Source organism: Meleagris gallopavo, chromosome 3, assembly GCF_000146605.3.
Source record: "Meleagris gallopavo isolate NT-WF06-2002-E0010 breed Aviagen turkey brand Nicholas breeding stock chromosome 3, Turkey_5.1, whole genome shotgun sequence".
In the NCBI taxonomy this organism is placed as follows: Eukaryota; Metazoa; Chordata; class Aves; order Galliformes; family Phasianidae; genus Meleagris; species Meleagris gallopavo.
This window is the reverse complement of record NC_015013.2, coordinates 33,564,988-33,582,005: the sequence shown is the minus strand read 5'-3', so window position 1 is coordinate 33,582,005 and position 17,018 is coordinate 33,564,988. Positions and strand designations below refer to the sequence as shown.

The following is a 17,018-nucleotide window of genomic DNA, read 5'->3' as shown; positions in this document are numbered from 1 at the left end:
GCAGTGGTCACATTAATTGCAGAACTGGGACATCCTGCTCTCTCTAACACAGCTACATGTGTTGCAGTTAGCTAAAATTGAAATGGAAGTGAATGTTATGAGTTTCTGTCTCGTTGCTATTAAGTTGATAAATGCCTTTATGGGTAAGTTCTATTAAAATTAAATAGGCAGGATTGAATAGAAAAAACTGATTTTCTATTACTGATAATGTGCTAGAAAGGAGGCTGAGAACAATCCATGCTCATAAAACAAACTTGAAAAGGTTTGAATCTCTGAAGGTAGTGATAGCACATGCAAGGGCATCTGTGCTGACAGAGAGGCACCTTTTACCATTGACTTTTATGTAAATTGGATCAAATCCAAGAATGCAAACATCTTTTTCTCCTATAGCTGTCACAGGTTAGGAGGAACATGACTACTATCTTCAGTCATTCTAAAATCTGTCAAAATTGCTCATGGAAACTTTAACCTCTTAAGCTACTGGTCTTCTGTTCCACAAAGGATACTGTGCTAGTCAAAGCACAGTAAAAAAGCAGCGTATCTTTTATTTCCTCTCCTTTCTATTTTTGGTTGAAAAAGAAAGACTGCATAAGTCTGATTACAGCATCTTTGCTCTTTTGATGAAATTTCAACCTCTGATCAGAATAAACACTGACTTCTGAAGAGGGCTATTGAACTCAGAAATTCCTTTGAAAATGACTTTGATTTCAGAGGGGTGTAGAGTATTAGCAATTGGATTTGAGGTTTTATCAGGCTAAATAAAAACCAACCAATAGAAATGCAGAATCTAGCATCCCTTTTAAAATCAAAATTCCAAGTTTTGAATCACAGAAAATGAGAAACTCTGTTTCTTGATTAATTTACAGGACACTGGTCCACCTGTTGGTTTGGTACTCTGATTTCTCAATACCTCACGTGTCGCTCTCATGAGCACCTAGGATCAGAGGGTCTTTTGCTTTTAACACCCCTGTCTTTGTCAATGTTATGCCAATTATGAAATTAGCCCTTGGATTAGCACTGCAGCAATTTACATTCACTATAGCAATGTTGTGTTTCTAACTTGGGCTATAGCACTGCCATAAAATCTGCCGGAACAAAACCAACAAAACAAAGCCTTATTCTGCAAGAGCAGAAGCAGAAAAGCGCATATCTTCAACTGTGTGTATCATTGCATGCTGATAAAAAGTGAGTGAAATAAAGTGTATTGATATTTTTGCTTTTTGTGTCTCTAAATATACAGATTGAGGTACCGCTGTCTGTAAAATGTGTTAAATCCTGCCAGGAAAATAATTATATGCTAGTTATGATCCCACTTTCTCTCTTGGGCAGCTTTAGGTCTGCACTGTCTTCTTTGTGCTGCTGTAAGGGTCAGTTCCACAGCTGGTGTAAATCAGTGCAGCTTTGCTAGCTTTGACACTGTTGCAGCCACTTCTATCCCTCTCCTCTAAGTTTCTAGATATCTAAATATAAAAATACTGCACATGGCCCTTTTTCCTCCATACTCAGAGTGTGTAAGTATTTATCAGTAGGAATGTCTTTTTAGAAGATGCTAGTTCTAATATTATGCACAAAAACACAAAACATGAGAACCACGTTGCTTGGCTTCAGTGCTTGGTTTAGTGGCAATCTTCCTCATTGCTGGATTAGTGGCTCAGTTTGTTAGAGGTAATTAATAGCTATAATTCAGTGAGGGCTTGTGAAATAAGTCACAATCCAATTCCTCCTGGAGAAAAGCTGCAATCAACCTGACAATTACAGACTTACTGATATTTCAGCAGAGGTTTGTGAGAAAGCCATTATCATTCAAACAAAGGGCAGCTTTGCAGTAATTCTGTGCAAGCTCTATCTTAAATAAAATTATTCAATTTCAAAAGAAGTAGAAGTAAAGAATAGGAGAGTTAAACCAAAAATAGCTCAAAACATAAAATGTCCTAAATATTATCACCAGTCATAAAATCTCTAGGTCCTTAAACTGTGAGCTGTTTTCTATTCTCTGAGCTCCAATGCTTTGTAAGCCTAAGAGACTGTGTGAAACAAAATGCATTAAAATGGCACTTGGTCTGATTGATAGGGGCATCTACTTGACCTGGTACAAAAGTAGTAGATCTACAGAGGGAAAAAGGTAGTGGTGAGAGGTCAGCGTTTGCACATGGCACATTCCCAGCAAGCTCTAGTCTGATCCAGTGTGTGCACAGCATGATCTAAACCCTGCTATATGGTGATAACCAGATAGTTCAAAACCACTCTCATCATCTGAATGAAAACGCTGTTGTAGACTTAACCTATGTTAATGTTTCTGTATAATTTGTGCTTGCTTCTTGGCCAGTTAAATGGATGTACTTCCATTGATTCTCTATTATTTTAGAGGGCTGTGGATTTTCTTCCTTGTTTATCAGTATCAGTGGGTTCTTTCACAGATAAAATTTAGAAGGAAAAATGCATTTCTCCCCTATATATTTTTTTTCCTTTTTCCTTTAAGGTATTTGGTCTGCACCCTAATGCAGATATAACTTATCAAACCAACCTCGCAAATGAGACACTGAATACAATAGTGAGCATCCAACCCAAAGACAGCAGCAGTGGAGGAGGGGAGACCCGAGAAGCAGTGGTGCAGCGCCTTGCTGATGAGATGCTGGAGAAGTTACCTCCAGATTACAACCCCCATGAGGTATATGCTCTTTTGATGCAGATGTTTTGTGTATGTGTTTTATTGTGCTTCTTTCTTACATTTAAATGTCAAGCATTTTAAAAAGCTCTTAAATTTATTCATAGCGTTCTAGAAGACTGTTTGGGTTGATCATCTAAATTATTCTTTCATCAGATATATTGCAAATAGCTCAGTCTGCTGAATGAGCCACCTTGACACAGAACAGCTATCAGAAAGTCCTCTCTTCCCTCAGTAGATTAGAGGAAGATACCAGTGCTTTTATTTAGGGCATGTCCAATAGTCTTAGGACCTTGGCAGTATTTACAGTAGTCTATTCTACAATTCATGTTACATTTAATATGTCTTCTATAAATAGCTGTAATAATTCAGTATAGAACTTCTCTTTTCCTCCCCCTCCTGGCACACTATTTAAATTCACAACTTTTCTTTTGTGAGTTTATCTAGCATCTTTCCCCATATAGTTATTTTTCCAGCTGTTCATGCTTGTATATCTCTTTTCTCTCACATGCCTATTGAGCAATTCCCAGTGGGAGTATTTTCATCATTTATTTATAGAACTTGTTTCAGGATGAAGTCAGCTTTCTAGTTTTCCTGTTGTTGTTTAGTAGCAGATAAGAAAATAAATAACTATGATAAATAGCAAATAAAATCAAAGAAGTGTATAATTATTATTAGCAACTATTGATTTAATACTTTTAATAATTAGCACCTTGGATCTATGCCTGTAGTCTACATGTTGGATTGTTCTCCATCCTTTTCCCTTTTCCTTCACATCAGATTTAAGCGGATTCACTGAACTAATGTCAAGTTTGGTTTAGTTCCTTAGAATTTTGTTCTCAATTTGGAATAGTAATTGAATGTTGAATACGTGTGTAGCTTATATAGTTTTGCCATATTTGTAATATGGATATTAAGCTATTTTCACAAGGTATTTCCCAAATCCTCAAAATAGGAGGAAAATTTTTTTTCCTTTGCTCCTCTTGAAGAATTTATAATATTTAAGAAGTTGTCTAGAATGTATAATTTGCTTTTATTGTGATCAGAGGATATTCTTGCACTCATATTCTATGCTTAGGAAATTCGTGCAGAGTGTTTTAATATTGTAAAATGCACCGTACTTGTTTCATACAAAATTCACTTCTATTTCATTGTTTGAACAAATGACTATTTTTGTCTTGCATTTATTCTGTTTAATTGTGATCTTGTTCACTCTCATTAAACCCTTGGTTTCATTCACTCAGATTGTCCATACAAAATGTGCATAGAATTGGCTTTTCCTTTTCTGTCACATCCTCACAAATCTTAGCTTTGCAGTCAACCAGCGATGGAGTCATGGATGGTAGTGAAAAACACAAAGCCTGGAGGGTTTTTTTTTTTTTTAAGTTCAGCCTTTCGTTTAACTTGTCTCTCTTTTGGTACCCTATCTGGGTACAATACATTCTTTCCTATGTGAATGTATTAAAAAATAAAAAATAATTATTTTCAGTGCCATTTCATCATCCAATAATAAGACAAGCTATTATCTTTTTTTCATGACCTGCCAGGTGTACATTCAAGATTTTATTTTCTCATAAGCAATCATGTCTATAATGATTATCACAATTAGATAGTTCTTTGCTTCTGTATTCCTTCTCTGACATCTCTAATCTTCAATTTGCTTGAGAGATTTTCTCTTGATTCAAGTAATAAGATTCACATTGTATCAGATGAGCCAATATTAGTTATTAATACTCTTAAATTATGTCTCCCAAACCTTTCTCACATTTCTTCTAACAAGCATAGTCAGAAAATGTCCAGTTGGATCTGCTTTTTCCCTCTGTCTTTCTTGTAAAGGTATTCTGAGCTCAGGGGGCAATTTTGTTTCATTATCTTATTAATAAGTGTAGATACTACCTCTTCCTGGTGATTTCTAGTTTTCTCAGACTATGCACATCTTGATATGTGAATTGCACTTCTCTTTGATTAATCACATCACTGTATTTGAGCACCATTTCTTCACATTGCTGATGGATGACACAGAACTTTTCCACCATCCAAAAAAAATATTTAGTTTCTCTATCATGGTGATGATGCCTTTGCTCTAAGTATCTGCAGAATATTTCTGGTCATTAGCTTCAAGTTTATTTTGACAGTAATATGTTCTTCTGTACATCTCTTTGGTTGTGTCAGTGGCACTGCAGCTTCAGATTCTGCCTCTTCAGTGTTATGAATTTTGTAATACTTGTTTTGCAGTTGCTGGTTCTTCAAAATTTCCTTTTTTTCCTTAACTAAAAGATTTACCTTTTTTGTCATTCTTTGTATCTTAAAACTAGTTTGGGTCTTCAATAATGCTTTCTTTGTCAGAAGGGAATTTGCCTTTTCTCCCACTAATCCCCAGTATGCATTAATATATGGTGCTGGAGTGTGGCCATCAAATGTTCTCATCTGAATTTAAGTTCTATTATTCTGGAACTTTGTAGAAAGGGTGGAGAGAACAGGAGTAAGCTGTAAATAAAGCTGCATTTGTAAGTGTCAGCTTGCATAAACTGACAAAAAGAGAATACATAGAATCAAAGAATCAATCCTAGAATCACAGAATGGCCTGGGTTGAAAAGGACCACAATGATCATCTAGTTTCAACCCCCTGCTATGTGCAGGGTCGCCAACCAGCAGACCAGGCTGCCCAGAGCCACATCCAGCCTGGCCTTGAATGCCTCCAGGGATGGGGCATCCACAGCCTCCTTGGGCAACCTGTTCCAGTGCATCACCACCCTCTGTGTGAAAATCTTCATCTAATATCAAACCTAAACCTTCCCTGTCTTAGTTTAAAACCATTCCCCCTTGTCCTATCACTATCCACCCTTGTAAACAGCCATTTCCTCTCCTGTTTGTGTGCTCCCTACAAGTACTGGAAGGCCACAATGAGGTCTCCCTGATGCCTTCTCTTCTCCAATCTAAACAAAATACCAAGATACCACATAGATTAGAATATCAAAAGTAAAAAAAGAATGTTCTCTAACATATAGCCAATAATTTTGTTAGAGCAGAAGGGAATGGAGAGATTTCAAATGTTCTTTGAGGGAAGAAGCTACAGATTTTAGCAGAACTTAGAATACAATAAGTGAAGGAGAAAAGTGAAATTATGCTCACAAGTATAAGAAGTGAAATGAATGATGCAGTTTCTTTCTGTGATATTTGAAAAAAAGAGATTGAGACAAATTCTGTTGTTTGTCAGTTTAAGTCAACATTTGGTCATTCAGGACATTACTACCTACTAAATCAGTTTAACAATCCTGAAACAAATAAAAATGATCTACTAAATGCTAAGAGACTGAAGGACTGTGTCAAAAAGAGTTCTTATGCACACCTCATTGGATAAAAGCAGCAAAGGAAAAACATTTAGTAGTCCTAGCAGTGCCATTTGCTTTCTTTTAGCAGAATATTGAGTTCCAGAAAGGCCATTATGTGGTAATCTTCAAAAATCTTGTTATAGATATACTGTCAATGCAGAAAAGAAGTGAGGAAATGAAAGAATTAGGAAACAAATGAAAGTAAGTAAAAGCAATTTCTCTTCAGAGAAAGTGGTAGGTGCCTCTGCAATCTTTGTCCAGTTCTTGTGACTCCAGTAAGAAAGTGTAGAGTTCATTTGTTTGGAGTGAAAGTCCCAATGTTGTAGGTTAGTGATGGATGGCAGTGAAACCAATTGTCTGCTGACACAGAGCTCTGGATGTACCTTCTCTTGATACAGTATGAAATACAGGCTGCCACACAAGGGCTTTCATTTCCCAAGTATTAGCCTTTGATGTGCATGGCATTTGCAGTTTCTTTTGTTATGTTCTTGTAGTGATTCCTCTCCACAGTCGCACAACTGACCAAATGTCAGCTCAAAAGCCTATAAACAAGTCACTTTTGCATGCTTTATCAGACTCCAATATGACCCACGTGAAGCTAAAGCAAAATAAACCTTCCACCTGACCTAAAACTGTCTTCAGTTTTCTCATTCCAAAGGCAGAGGCAGGATGAAGCTTCTGCTTTCATAACCATTTTTGCATCTGGATTTTGCTTCTTAGAGAGATCAGTGGTAAAATTATTATGTCCAATCAATCCATGCAAGTGAAGATGGATGCAAGAGTAAATGTCAGCCTGTCACATGCAGAAATTTATAAGGAAAGCATTTTCTTGTAGCTCTGAAAAGCAGCTTACTAGGGAACAGACATGGAGACATTCCAGAAATATTGCACTTCATTAGCTTTTAACCCCGTAACAATGTTTTCTTCCTTAAATGTTTTCATAGTCATCATACCTTATCCTCCACTAAGGCTAAGACTACATTAGGAACTACTGTATGGCAGTTGGAGTTCATCTGAGGACCCCAGCCTGCATTAAGTGTTTTACTGGGGAGTTTGCTTTGGTCTAACTCTTGTCTGGGTCTGTAGGCTGAACACTTACCAGTGGCTGAACTACATCAGACTCACTGAAGCATACTTTTTGAGTTAGTTTAATTTGAAGTCAATCCAGTTTGTATGCCTGGAATCTACTTATCAGTGCAGTATTTTGGCTAAAACAACAACAAACAAATGCAGAACATTCCTCATCTGAACTAAGGTGCCTTTGATTTAGTTACCAGCCCCGTCAGATACAGTGGTCATCTGACACAGTACGCAGTGGCAAAGGAGGTCAGACACAAAATGTGCACAGAGGAGGCTCATACAGTAGAAATACGCACTGCAAAATCTTACAGGGAAAACTATTAAGATTATGATTTTATTTCCTTCTTTCTTTATATCACCTCGTTTTATGTTAGCTGACAGCTGATTTCATGTTGAGAAGGAAATGTAAGTGGGCTTTATGGAATTAGTATATTAATCTCACAAAGGCTATTTTCGTTAGTGAGTTTTGTCTTGAAGTTTTTTTTCTGTCAGTCAGGATCCATCTCTTTATGTCATAATAAATACAGCACTGGCAGTAATTCATCTGATTGCTTGATAGGAATTCTAATACAAAATAGTCAATCATACCTCCAAGCTGGTATTTAAAACTAATCTTACCAGCAAGGTTTCCAAGAAAAGCACTATCTTACACCTAGTAAATCTCAGTGCAGATCAAGACTGATTTGTACGCAACAGGGTCATAAGTATGTCATTATTTCAGTTTTTATATCTAGTTATGCTTAGTGCTTCAGGCTGAGTGCTGTGAATTTATCTAGGATGGATTAAAATTTTTTTGCATTATTGGGTTGTTCCATTTTTCAAAACATTGCAGGTATTTTTAGGTACATAAAAAAATCAGATGTGTTTGGTTTTTTTTCCCCTGAGAATTCATTAGTTAAACTGTGCTGTTATCAATGCAGTAATATATTAGAATGCTTATTTTATCTTCTCTTTGTAATTTCTTAAATTACAACATTTTGGAAAATAACACCTTTAACAAGGTGTTTCATACAGTTTTCCTTCAGATAGGAAAAGTTTCTATTCTAAATTATGCCCTAAAGGAACACACACTTTGCAGGCTAGAAAAAAAAGTTTATTTCTTATTTAAAGCACAGAATGCATAAGATGTACTCTGTATAATTCCACTCTTATTAGTGTTATGCAGTAGAGATCTTCTAAATATTTCAGAAAAAAGAATCAAACTTTTTTTTTTGGTGTGTGTGTGTGATAAGTTTGGCTGTGAAACTGTCAGGAAGCAGCTTTCCCTGAATTTTGTCTGAAAAAAATGGTAAAGCTAGTTATATAAGCTATCCTCCCAAAAGTTTATTGTCCCTAGTCTAGTCTCATGATAGCTGATTTTAGGATTTTTTTTACAGGAAGAAATACACTAACTTAGTCACTAAAATGAACTGTCAGACTGCAAAGCATTAGTATAATTGGCTGGCACCTACTTCTTGGACATTTTGTCTGACAAACTCATGGGACTTTGTGATTAAAATATAATGAATAGCCTTCCTGATAACCGTCTCCCAAGGAGAATAGCATACAAAGTTAAAAATGTATTTTCTTCAGCTTAAGGTTGAAACTTGCAGAATGGAAACTGTCAAAGCATTTACTCATTTATACTAGCAGTTATAACTACTCAACTACTGCATTATATTTATCCTGCAGAGATTTGCTACTTGGTATAATAATAAGGTACGCTCCAATAGTGTTTCCTATGAGTATTGCACATAGATATATGACTGTATCTGGGAAAATACAAAGCAAAATCCAGAGGACTTATGAGCAAATTTTGTGGTTTCTATTTGGCTGCAGTAGAATTCCAATTATATTCTGTTCTTTCAAAGTAATAAACTTTCTTTCTTCGTCATCTTTTGTTAGTAAGCTCAAAATAAGCTCAGCAAGTCCAGACAGCAGGCCAATGCCTTTCTGAAAGATGAGTTACAACAGGGGGGAAAACACTTGAGAGTCTTACAGTCAAGAATTCTCTGAAAAGCATTATACTATATGAGCTGTAGCAGACATGATTTCGAATCATTGAATCATAGAATCATTTGAGTTGGAAGGGACCTTTACAGCGGCCCTGCAATGAGGAGAGACACCTACAGCTAGGTCAGAGTGCTCAGAGCCTGGACCTGACTTTGAATGTCTCCAATGATGAGGCTTCCACCACCTCTCTAGCAGGCTGTGCCAGTACTTCACTACCCTTCTTGTAAAAAAATTCTTCCTTATGTCCAATCTAAATATCCCCTCTTTTAGTTTGAGACCATTTCCCTTTATCCTATCACAAAAGACCCTGCTAAAGAGTCTGTCCCTTTCTTTCCTGTAGCTCCCCTTTAGATGCTGAAAGGCTGCAATCTGGTCTCTCTGAAGCCTTTTCCAGGCTGAACAGCCCCAGCTCTCTCAGCCTGTCCTCATTGTGAAGATTTTCTGGCTTTTGCTACTTTTTCTGTGATATGTCTTTAGGTAACATAGACAATTCAATTTCGAGAATGTTCTCTGAACACTGTGTGATACCATTATCCTTGAAAATTAAGAAGGCCAGAAGCTTCTACCTACAAAATGGTGCATATACTGCACTAGTTTTTATATTGTTCTGTTTTTGTATATCACTCTGCAGCATTATTTCAACCCAGCAGGGCAAGTAGAGCTGAGAATGTTCACCTAGAGCACGATCTGGAAATACAGAATTATCAGTAAGCACCCCTTTGTGATTTTCTTTTTTAAAGATCTAAGACTCTGTGGCCTAGCAAGGACTGAAGGAACTGCTGTGTTCCTTCCAAAAGAGGGAACTTTCCTTCATTAGACTGATGGAGCATCTCCTTTTGGTAAGCTGATGAGTCAGGTTGTGCTAAATCTTACTGCTGGCACATGTCTTGCCTGACCATCTGTTAAATAAAGAATTATTTTTTCTTGAATTATGGGTACATTTGAAAAAAACAACAATCTTTTGCTTTCAAGTTACTGCATGGGAAACAAGAGATTAAATCTTATAGAGTTTCACTATTCCTGTTTAGGTGAAAGCCCAGCTTCAAAAGATGGGAGCTATTCAACCCATGAATATATTTCTCCGTCAAGAAATTGACCGCATGCAGCATGTTATATCAAGTGTTCGAGCCACACTGACTGATCTCAAATTGGCTATAGATGGTGAGTTGCAATGTTAAGAATGATACTAATTAAGCTATAATTTTTTTTTTAATTACTAAAGGCTGTTCATGCTATTTTACTAATTAAATATTTTTCCTTTTTTTCTCTCCCTTTCTCCCTTTTTTCCCCCACTTCTCACTTTTTCTTTCTCTCTCCACCAATCCCTTTCTATCTCTTTGTCATAGTATAGCCTGTATAAATTCCTGTTTGCATCTCTAAGGACATTCCACCTTAATTTATTCTGTCTGCACATGTCCAGTATTGCAGTTCGATGTGTTCTGCAGTATTACTGTGCTTCCATAATTCTCTCTGGGATCTCTACAGAGCTCAGAGGAGTTGAATTGTGTGATCAGGGTGTGTGCCAGAATTATTTATGAAATTAAGCAGAGACATGATGATACTGAAGAAGGTACAGGCATTGCTGCTAAGTAATTGAGAGACAGAGTGGTCAGGCCAAATGACAAAGATTCTAATCTAAGATGGGATTTGTAATTTTCATGAAACTGGTCAAACCAAATAGAATGTCTCTAAATGGAATCTGAAGTGAGTAGGAGTGCCAGTCAGAAGAGAATGACAGGGTTCTGCTTCTGGCCATCAAAGGAGGAGGCAACAGTGCTCTGTCTCTCAGAGACAGGAGAATTTGGCTGAAAGTCAGCAATGCTGAATGCATTTAATATAACTCAAGTGTGCTGATGACTAGAAGCAGATGGAGAATTTGATCAGGAGTGAGGGAAAAGAAGGAAGGATGATATCACTGTCTGCTTTTTGATTTCACTTCCTATTTTGCTCCTCTGTAAGAGTTAAAATATCCAGGAAATATCTTATAATGTTGCTTGAATGTTGCAAGAATTAACAGTAAATCAAAATGACGCTGGATGGGTTCAGTTCCAGTGGTTAAGATCTCACCCAATTCTCCTGTTCTCCAGCAAAGAGGTAGGAAATACCTGACAGAGAGCAAGCTGTCCCTGCAGGGAGAAGGTCAGAGTGCCTCAAACGCATCCCTTCTGGTACAGATGGCAGTGCACTGATCTGTCTAGCTGTACTTTCCAGTACAGCTAATTAGTTTCCTTATCCTGTAATAACCTATGCAGAGACCAAGCTAGAAGTACCAGTTGTCTTCTATTTCAAAATCGAGCTCAAGGTTCCCCTGTATATATGCATAGAGTCCCTTTTCAAGTAAATTAAAATAATGATTTCTATTCAAGAAATAATTAATCTTTCTTTGATCAAGACAGTCTCAAAATGTACAATATTATGCAGACAAGTGGTGAGTAACATAATTTCTTTGCACTTAGTATTCAGTTGCACAGTGGGCACAGTTCTCTACCAGGTGCTTAATCAAGTTAATGCTGTAACTTTTGTGCAATCCTCTAAAACATTATAATTTCTCAGGGAAAAGCAAGTTAAAGATAGTGAGAAATTGCTCTGAAAGCAAAATGGGATGTATGGTTAACAATACCTATTAATGGCTTCTGGCAGATTCATGATGCATCAGGTGCATGCCGTGGTGTGTTAATTAGGGGATGGAAAGAAAATGTAGGCTCTCTGTCTTGCTTCAGCAAAGGGGAAAAATGCTCTCTCTTGTAATAGATCTCCCAAAACTAGTCAACTGGAGCATCAAATCATCTCCTGTGCTCCTCTTTCTCTACACTGATGAGCCTGCTCAAATAAAATGTGTGCGTTTTGACATCTGTTTCTGTCATGCATCTGGCTCTGGCATCATGAACCCACTAAGACCCCAGCAGCTGCTTATAGCAGGTCTAAATTTTCAAATAAATATTGTTTCAGATTATAGTTTCAGTCTTCACGTACCGTGTGGCTTTGTAAAAGGAGGTCTGACTATTTATTTCTGCAGGTTGGATGTGAATAGATAGACTGTTGTTTTCTTGTTGCTCACTGTTTTATTTGGGGAAATACAAACCCCCCTCAGTGAGAGTCTGTGTGTTGCTGAACATGAGAGATGCTGAAGGAATTAGTAGAGCCAGCTTTGTTCCTCTTACTGGAGGGCAGATTAACAGTGTTCAGCTTTTGGGAGCGGTGAGGATGCTCAGCATGTGTCCAACATGTTTGTTGGCAACCATGCCAAAGCCTGCATCATCACCAGTGAACTTTGTTGCCTGGAGGGCTACTTTTTTTGGATCAGATTGTAATAATTAGATTGGAGCTGCACTTTGTACTCTCAGTTATGTCCCAACCAATAGTTCTGTTTTAATTACTTATTGATTGCCCAGAATTTATTTCACAGTTGGTGTAATACAGAGTTTCACATGAATCAGAAAACAGCAGTGATGATTGTCCTCTCAAGTGACCTAAATTGAGACTGTGCTGCAAATAGGGGCAACTGTTTAGAGACAAGGAAAGAGAGCTGTTTTCTCATCTTTTCATCTGGGGAGTAGTGAGGCATGGGGATTGAACCAAAACTCCAGATCCTAATGGGATATGAAGAGCAGATCTTAAGCCCCTGGCAGAGTGACAGTGTTCTTTGCAGAGCAATATAGAAGCTATAGAGTTGCTGTGTACGTGCCTTGCCTTCTTTTTGTGGAAGGGTATGTACCCCTGGCATGGCACAGTAACTCTGTAGCTGTTTGCTAGGGACTGGGCACTTTCAGCCACCTCTGCCACTGAAGACAGTGTCCTTAAATAAAAAAAGTGAACAGTAATAGCCTAAACAGTTATTTCTAGTCTCTGTTGCAGTTTGAGTGCAGGCAAATTTCGAGTTAACCTATCTGTAAGATTGGAGTGCAGGGAGGTCTGCATGTACCTCCATGCACTGAAGTAGCACTGGTAAGTGTCTCAATGGCACATATATGTGTCTTCTATCATTGACGAAAGTGAGGAGAGAGATTCTCTGAGAGTTATCCTCAGTCCTTCTTGAGTGGGTGAAGATGCCCACCATGTGTCTAACATGTTTGTTGGCAACCATGCCCAAGCCTGCATACCACCAATAAACTTTGCTGCCTGGAGAGATACTTTTTTTGATCATATTGTAATAATTAGATTGGAGCTGCACTTTGTACTCTCAATTATGTCCCAAGCAATTGTTCTGTTTTTGACTATTGATTGCCCAGGAAGTGGGAAGAGAGATTCTGTGACAGTCATCTCTAATTCCTCTTGAGCGATTTCCAGTGGAGCATGCTAGTAGTAGGATTGGAAGTTGATACTGAATCCTTTGCAGTGGAAATAAAAGCAGTGTTTTATTCACTGCGTTTTTACCTGCTCAGTAGTCTGTTTAAAAGCCTGTAGTGGGAAACAAATGCTTACCTCATTTATTTACAAGTATATCTAGATCTTGCTTTGATCAAAAGTCTGCATCCACTTGGCATTTTTTTTCAGTAGTGTATTCAAACTAAACCTTTACAACTGCCTACCTCATGAGAAGTTGAAGCCAGGTACAAAACTTTAGATTTGTTATACTTCCATGTCATATGTATGTGTATATGTATGTGTATATGTATGTGTATATGTCATTTGATCACGGAACTCCCATTATTATTTTTGCAAAGCTTGCAGAGTTAGATAGATAAGTCCCTTTCATGTTAACCGTTTATCTGAGAATACAAAAAACCCTCTAAAAGCTTTTACTATTAATATATAAAGATTTGTTTTCATGACTTGCTGGCCTGGGCTTTTTATTCCATTCATTTTACTTGGTACGAAAGACAAGCATTGTACAGGTAGCACTGGGAGTCATAAGCCATAAGGTCAACATAGAAAAGAAAGGAAGTGGAATCAATAGAAGTAGTAACTTCAGAAGTCACCATAGCATCTGCCATGTAGATGTTCTATCAGCCTTAAGCAAACTATCCATTGCAACTACATTATGGCACTCACCATGTTACAAAGTTAACTTAAATTCATCATGTAATGCACACAGTGCATTGCCTACATACTCAGGCTTCATTTGCTTGATTTGATCTCAGTCATTAATTTACTACCTTATTAAAAACTTAATTACCTGCTTGTAGCTCCTCACTGTCCTCATACTTTCTTGATAGCCAGTGTGTTTGCCTCAGGTATTTCCTTATTGTCATTCATATGAGAACGTGTTGAAACACCAAAGACTTCACGTGGACATAAGGTAACACATAGTCCTGCATATATAGTAGGAATTTCTTAGAGTTCCTAGATTCCATACACAAACTCTTGTTAAGTCCCTGGAAGAATGAGGCAGATTCACTATTTTTGAAATTCAGAATACTGTGGTCTTTGTAGTAGTGTTTTTATCATGATGCTGCAAGTAATTTCTGTTCCTTGTACCTTACAATGGGAATGTAACTGATCTCCAAAAGAACTAGGCAATAATCTACTCTGCTCTATATAGTGAAAAACAGAAGCTTGGGAAACAAGTCTTGCTGGAGCGCACAGGAGAGACAGCCTCCAATGAAAGGAAAGAGTTTCTTCTTCCCACTGGCTGCAAAGATGAGAAGAGATTAAAATTGGTGGATTCCATTTAGATTAACAATGGTTTAGAACTGCTAAGACATAGAATTTTAGTTCGGCTTGTTGACCTTAGTCATAGACTTTTGGACTGAAAGATCTCAGGCTCCTACCTTACTGATCCTTACAGTGTGTGTGTAAGGCTTGCTGGGATCTGTGTTCCACTTTTGGATGAGGATTTTATCTGAAGATAAATAAGAGCACTCAGTGAAGATATTCATGGAATACAATACTGGGAAATTCATTTGAGGAATGGGAGGGATGAGTCTAATGTGTCCTAAGTTGTCGTTACTTTTGGCTCTCATCCATTATTTAGTTCTCATGCTCAGTGCCTTCTGTTGTCTTTTGCAAAGTGTGGCATATTGTTTCTAGACCTCTCAATAACTGTAATGTATGCTTGCTGGACAGGAAAACATTTTGTTTAGAAACACATTCAAGAGAAAATGCATAAAACAGTTTCCCTGCCTGTTCTATTACTCTAGCTTACGGTAATGATTTGTGTTGCTTTTTAGGATGTGCATATGTTCAATTTATTGATATTTATTTTCTGTCTTTTAGTGGATGTAGACAAGTGTATTTGGTACTGGAGTAAGTTTTCAGAACAGCTTGCAAGGCTAGGCTGTATGAGGCTACTTTGAAATTTTCTTTCTACTGACTGAAGGAATTTGCTGTTGCAGAAAACTGTGTATTTATATATATATATATATATAAATACATATATATATATAAAAAGCCAAAAAAGAGCATGCAACTTAAGTTTCTTATTTCATCTTTCCTGAGTTGAAGAATTAAATCAAAGTATTCTCTACCAGAAAAGGAAAGTATGAAACAAACAGAAAGTAGAACAAGACAAAGGTTGGGTGCGGCTGGAGAGAATAATAGTCTAAAAGTAAAAAATGAAGAGTGTGTTATCCTCTGCAGGCTTGCCTGCCTGATTCACTCTTCCTATTCTGGAGACCAGAAGCAAAAGGAAGTGCTGAATTGTTGAGTGGCTCAGGATAAAAGCAGCACAGTGTAGTTAAATGAGCTTTGAGAGCTTCCTGGGAAGCATCTCCAAATGCTGAAGTTCCCAAGTGCTGCAAGTGAAGAAACAGGGAAATAGGAAAGATTGTCTGAAGCAGAGAAATTGATTTCTTTTAGTATAGCAGTAGTGGTCAGTCTGCTCATAGGAACTTACTACAACTTGCAAAGAAAAGATCAGATTTTAGGTGTGGAAAAAAATATATAACAGCTTTTTTTTTAATTATTTTATTTTAATCTACTCTGTGTATGTAGTACCTCTGGGTAGAATGATAAATAATGCATTCTTTGAGGAAAGCACCAGCCAGTTAGCTGATGCCATAAGGCAGAAATAGAAGAAGGCTTATAACGTTATGAGCAAATTGGGATTTTCTCCTCTACACATTCAACAGAGGGAGTTGCAACTTGGTGACAGAGACAAGGAATGAGTGTCTGGTCCATCCGGAATGATCTGACATTAACAAACCCAGCGGCTTGGGACATAGGCTTCAGTGGGGATTAAAGGCTGAAAAGACCAACTTGCTGTAGTTGTTACAGTGATAGTCAAGAACAGATTGATGCTCTTGCTGAGCTCTCTCCTCTGTGTACTGTTAAGACTGGCTGTACAGGACAGTGCTCTGCCCAGATTCATTGTCTAGGAAGTATTGTTCTCGAGGGATGGTCTCCAACCCTATTATAATTGTGACAGCCACTGGCAAATTGTACTTGATGGAAAAGCTAACTCCTTCTCATCTCATTTATATCATATATAATTATTCTAGTTTTCTTGATTCACATCCTGTGCCTGTGGAAAGAATCAGTCAGTGAACTGAGGGTTATTTTGGTTCATGCTGGAGTTTAAGATCTTTCATTTCTAACTTTATCCAGTCATTTGTATGGAAAATTCATAATTTCTAATCCAGATAGAGATTTTCCTAAATGTAAAATTGAAAATGTAGATCCAAACTTTACAAATCCAAGCATTTTCAGATAGGCGTGGTAGTGGAAAGGACCAACTACGTGAAATAATACAATTCCTGATATAGTCCATAAACATCATTATGTCTATTGAATGAGTCACTCTAAATACAGATCAGTTTAAAAGAACAGACTACTTAATTAGCAATAAAACTAGTAATACTCAGAACCAAGTAGATTGATTGAACTCATTTGCTATATATACCAATTGGTTAAATTTAGATGTGATTTGAAAAAAAGACAATAAATTTAGGGCAATGAAAAAATTCTGATTCCCAAGCTGCATGTACTCTGTGGACAGTGTAGTTACAGTAAGTATTGTTTTGGGAGTATCAAAATGTCCTAACATCTTTAACTGACCTGACCTTCCCTCA

General features: G+C 37.3%; 1 protein-coding gene across 1 annotated transcript in view; it reads left to right on the top strand.

The window, feature by feature from the left end:
• LOC104910200 (dynein heavy chain 8, axonemal-like) overlaps positions 1–17,018 on the top strand; it is a 42,057-nt gene that overhangs the window by 11,790 nt on the left and 13,249 nt on the right. The window contains exons 6-7 of the mRNA XM_010708633.3: positions 2,480–2,668; positions 10,098–10,230. Coding sequence (XP_010706935.1) covers positions 2,480–2,668; positions 10,098–10,230 — 322 coding nt within the window. The remainder of the gene's footprint in view (positions 1–2,479; positions 2,669–10,097; positions 10,231–17,018) is intronic.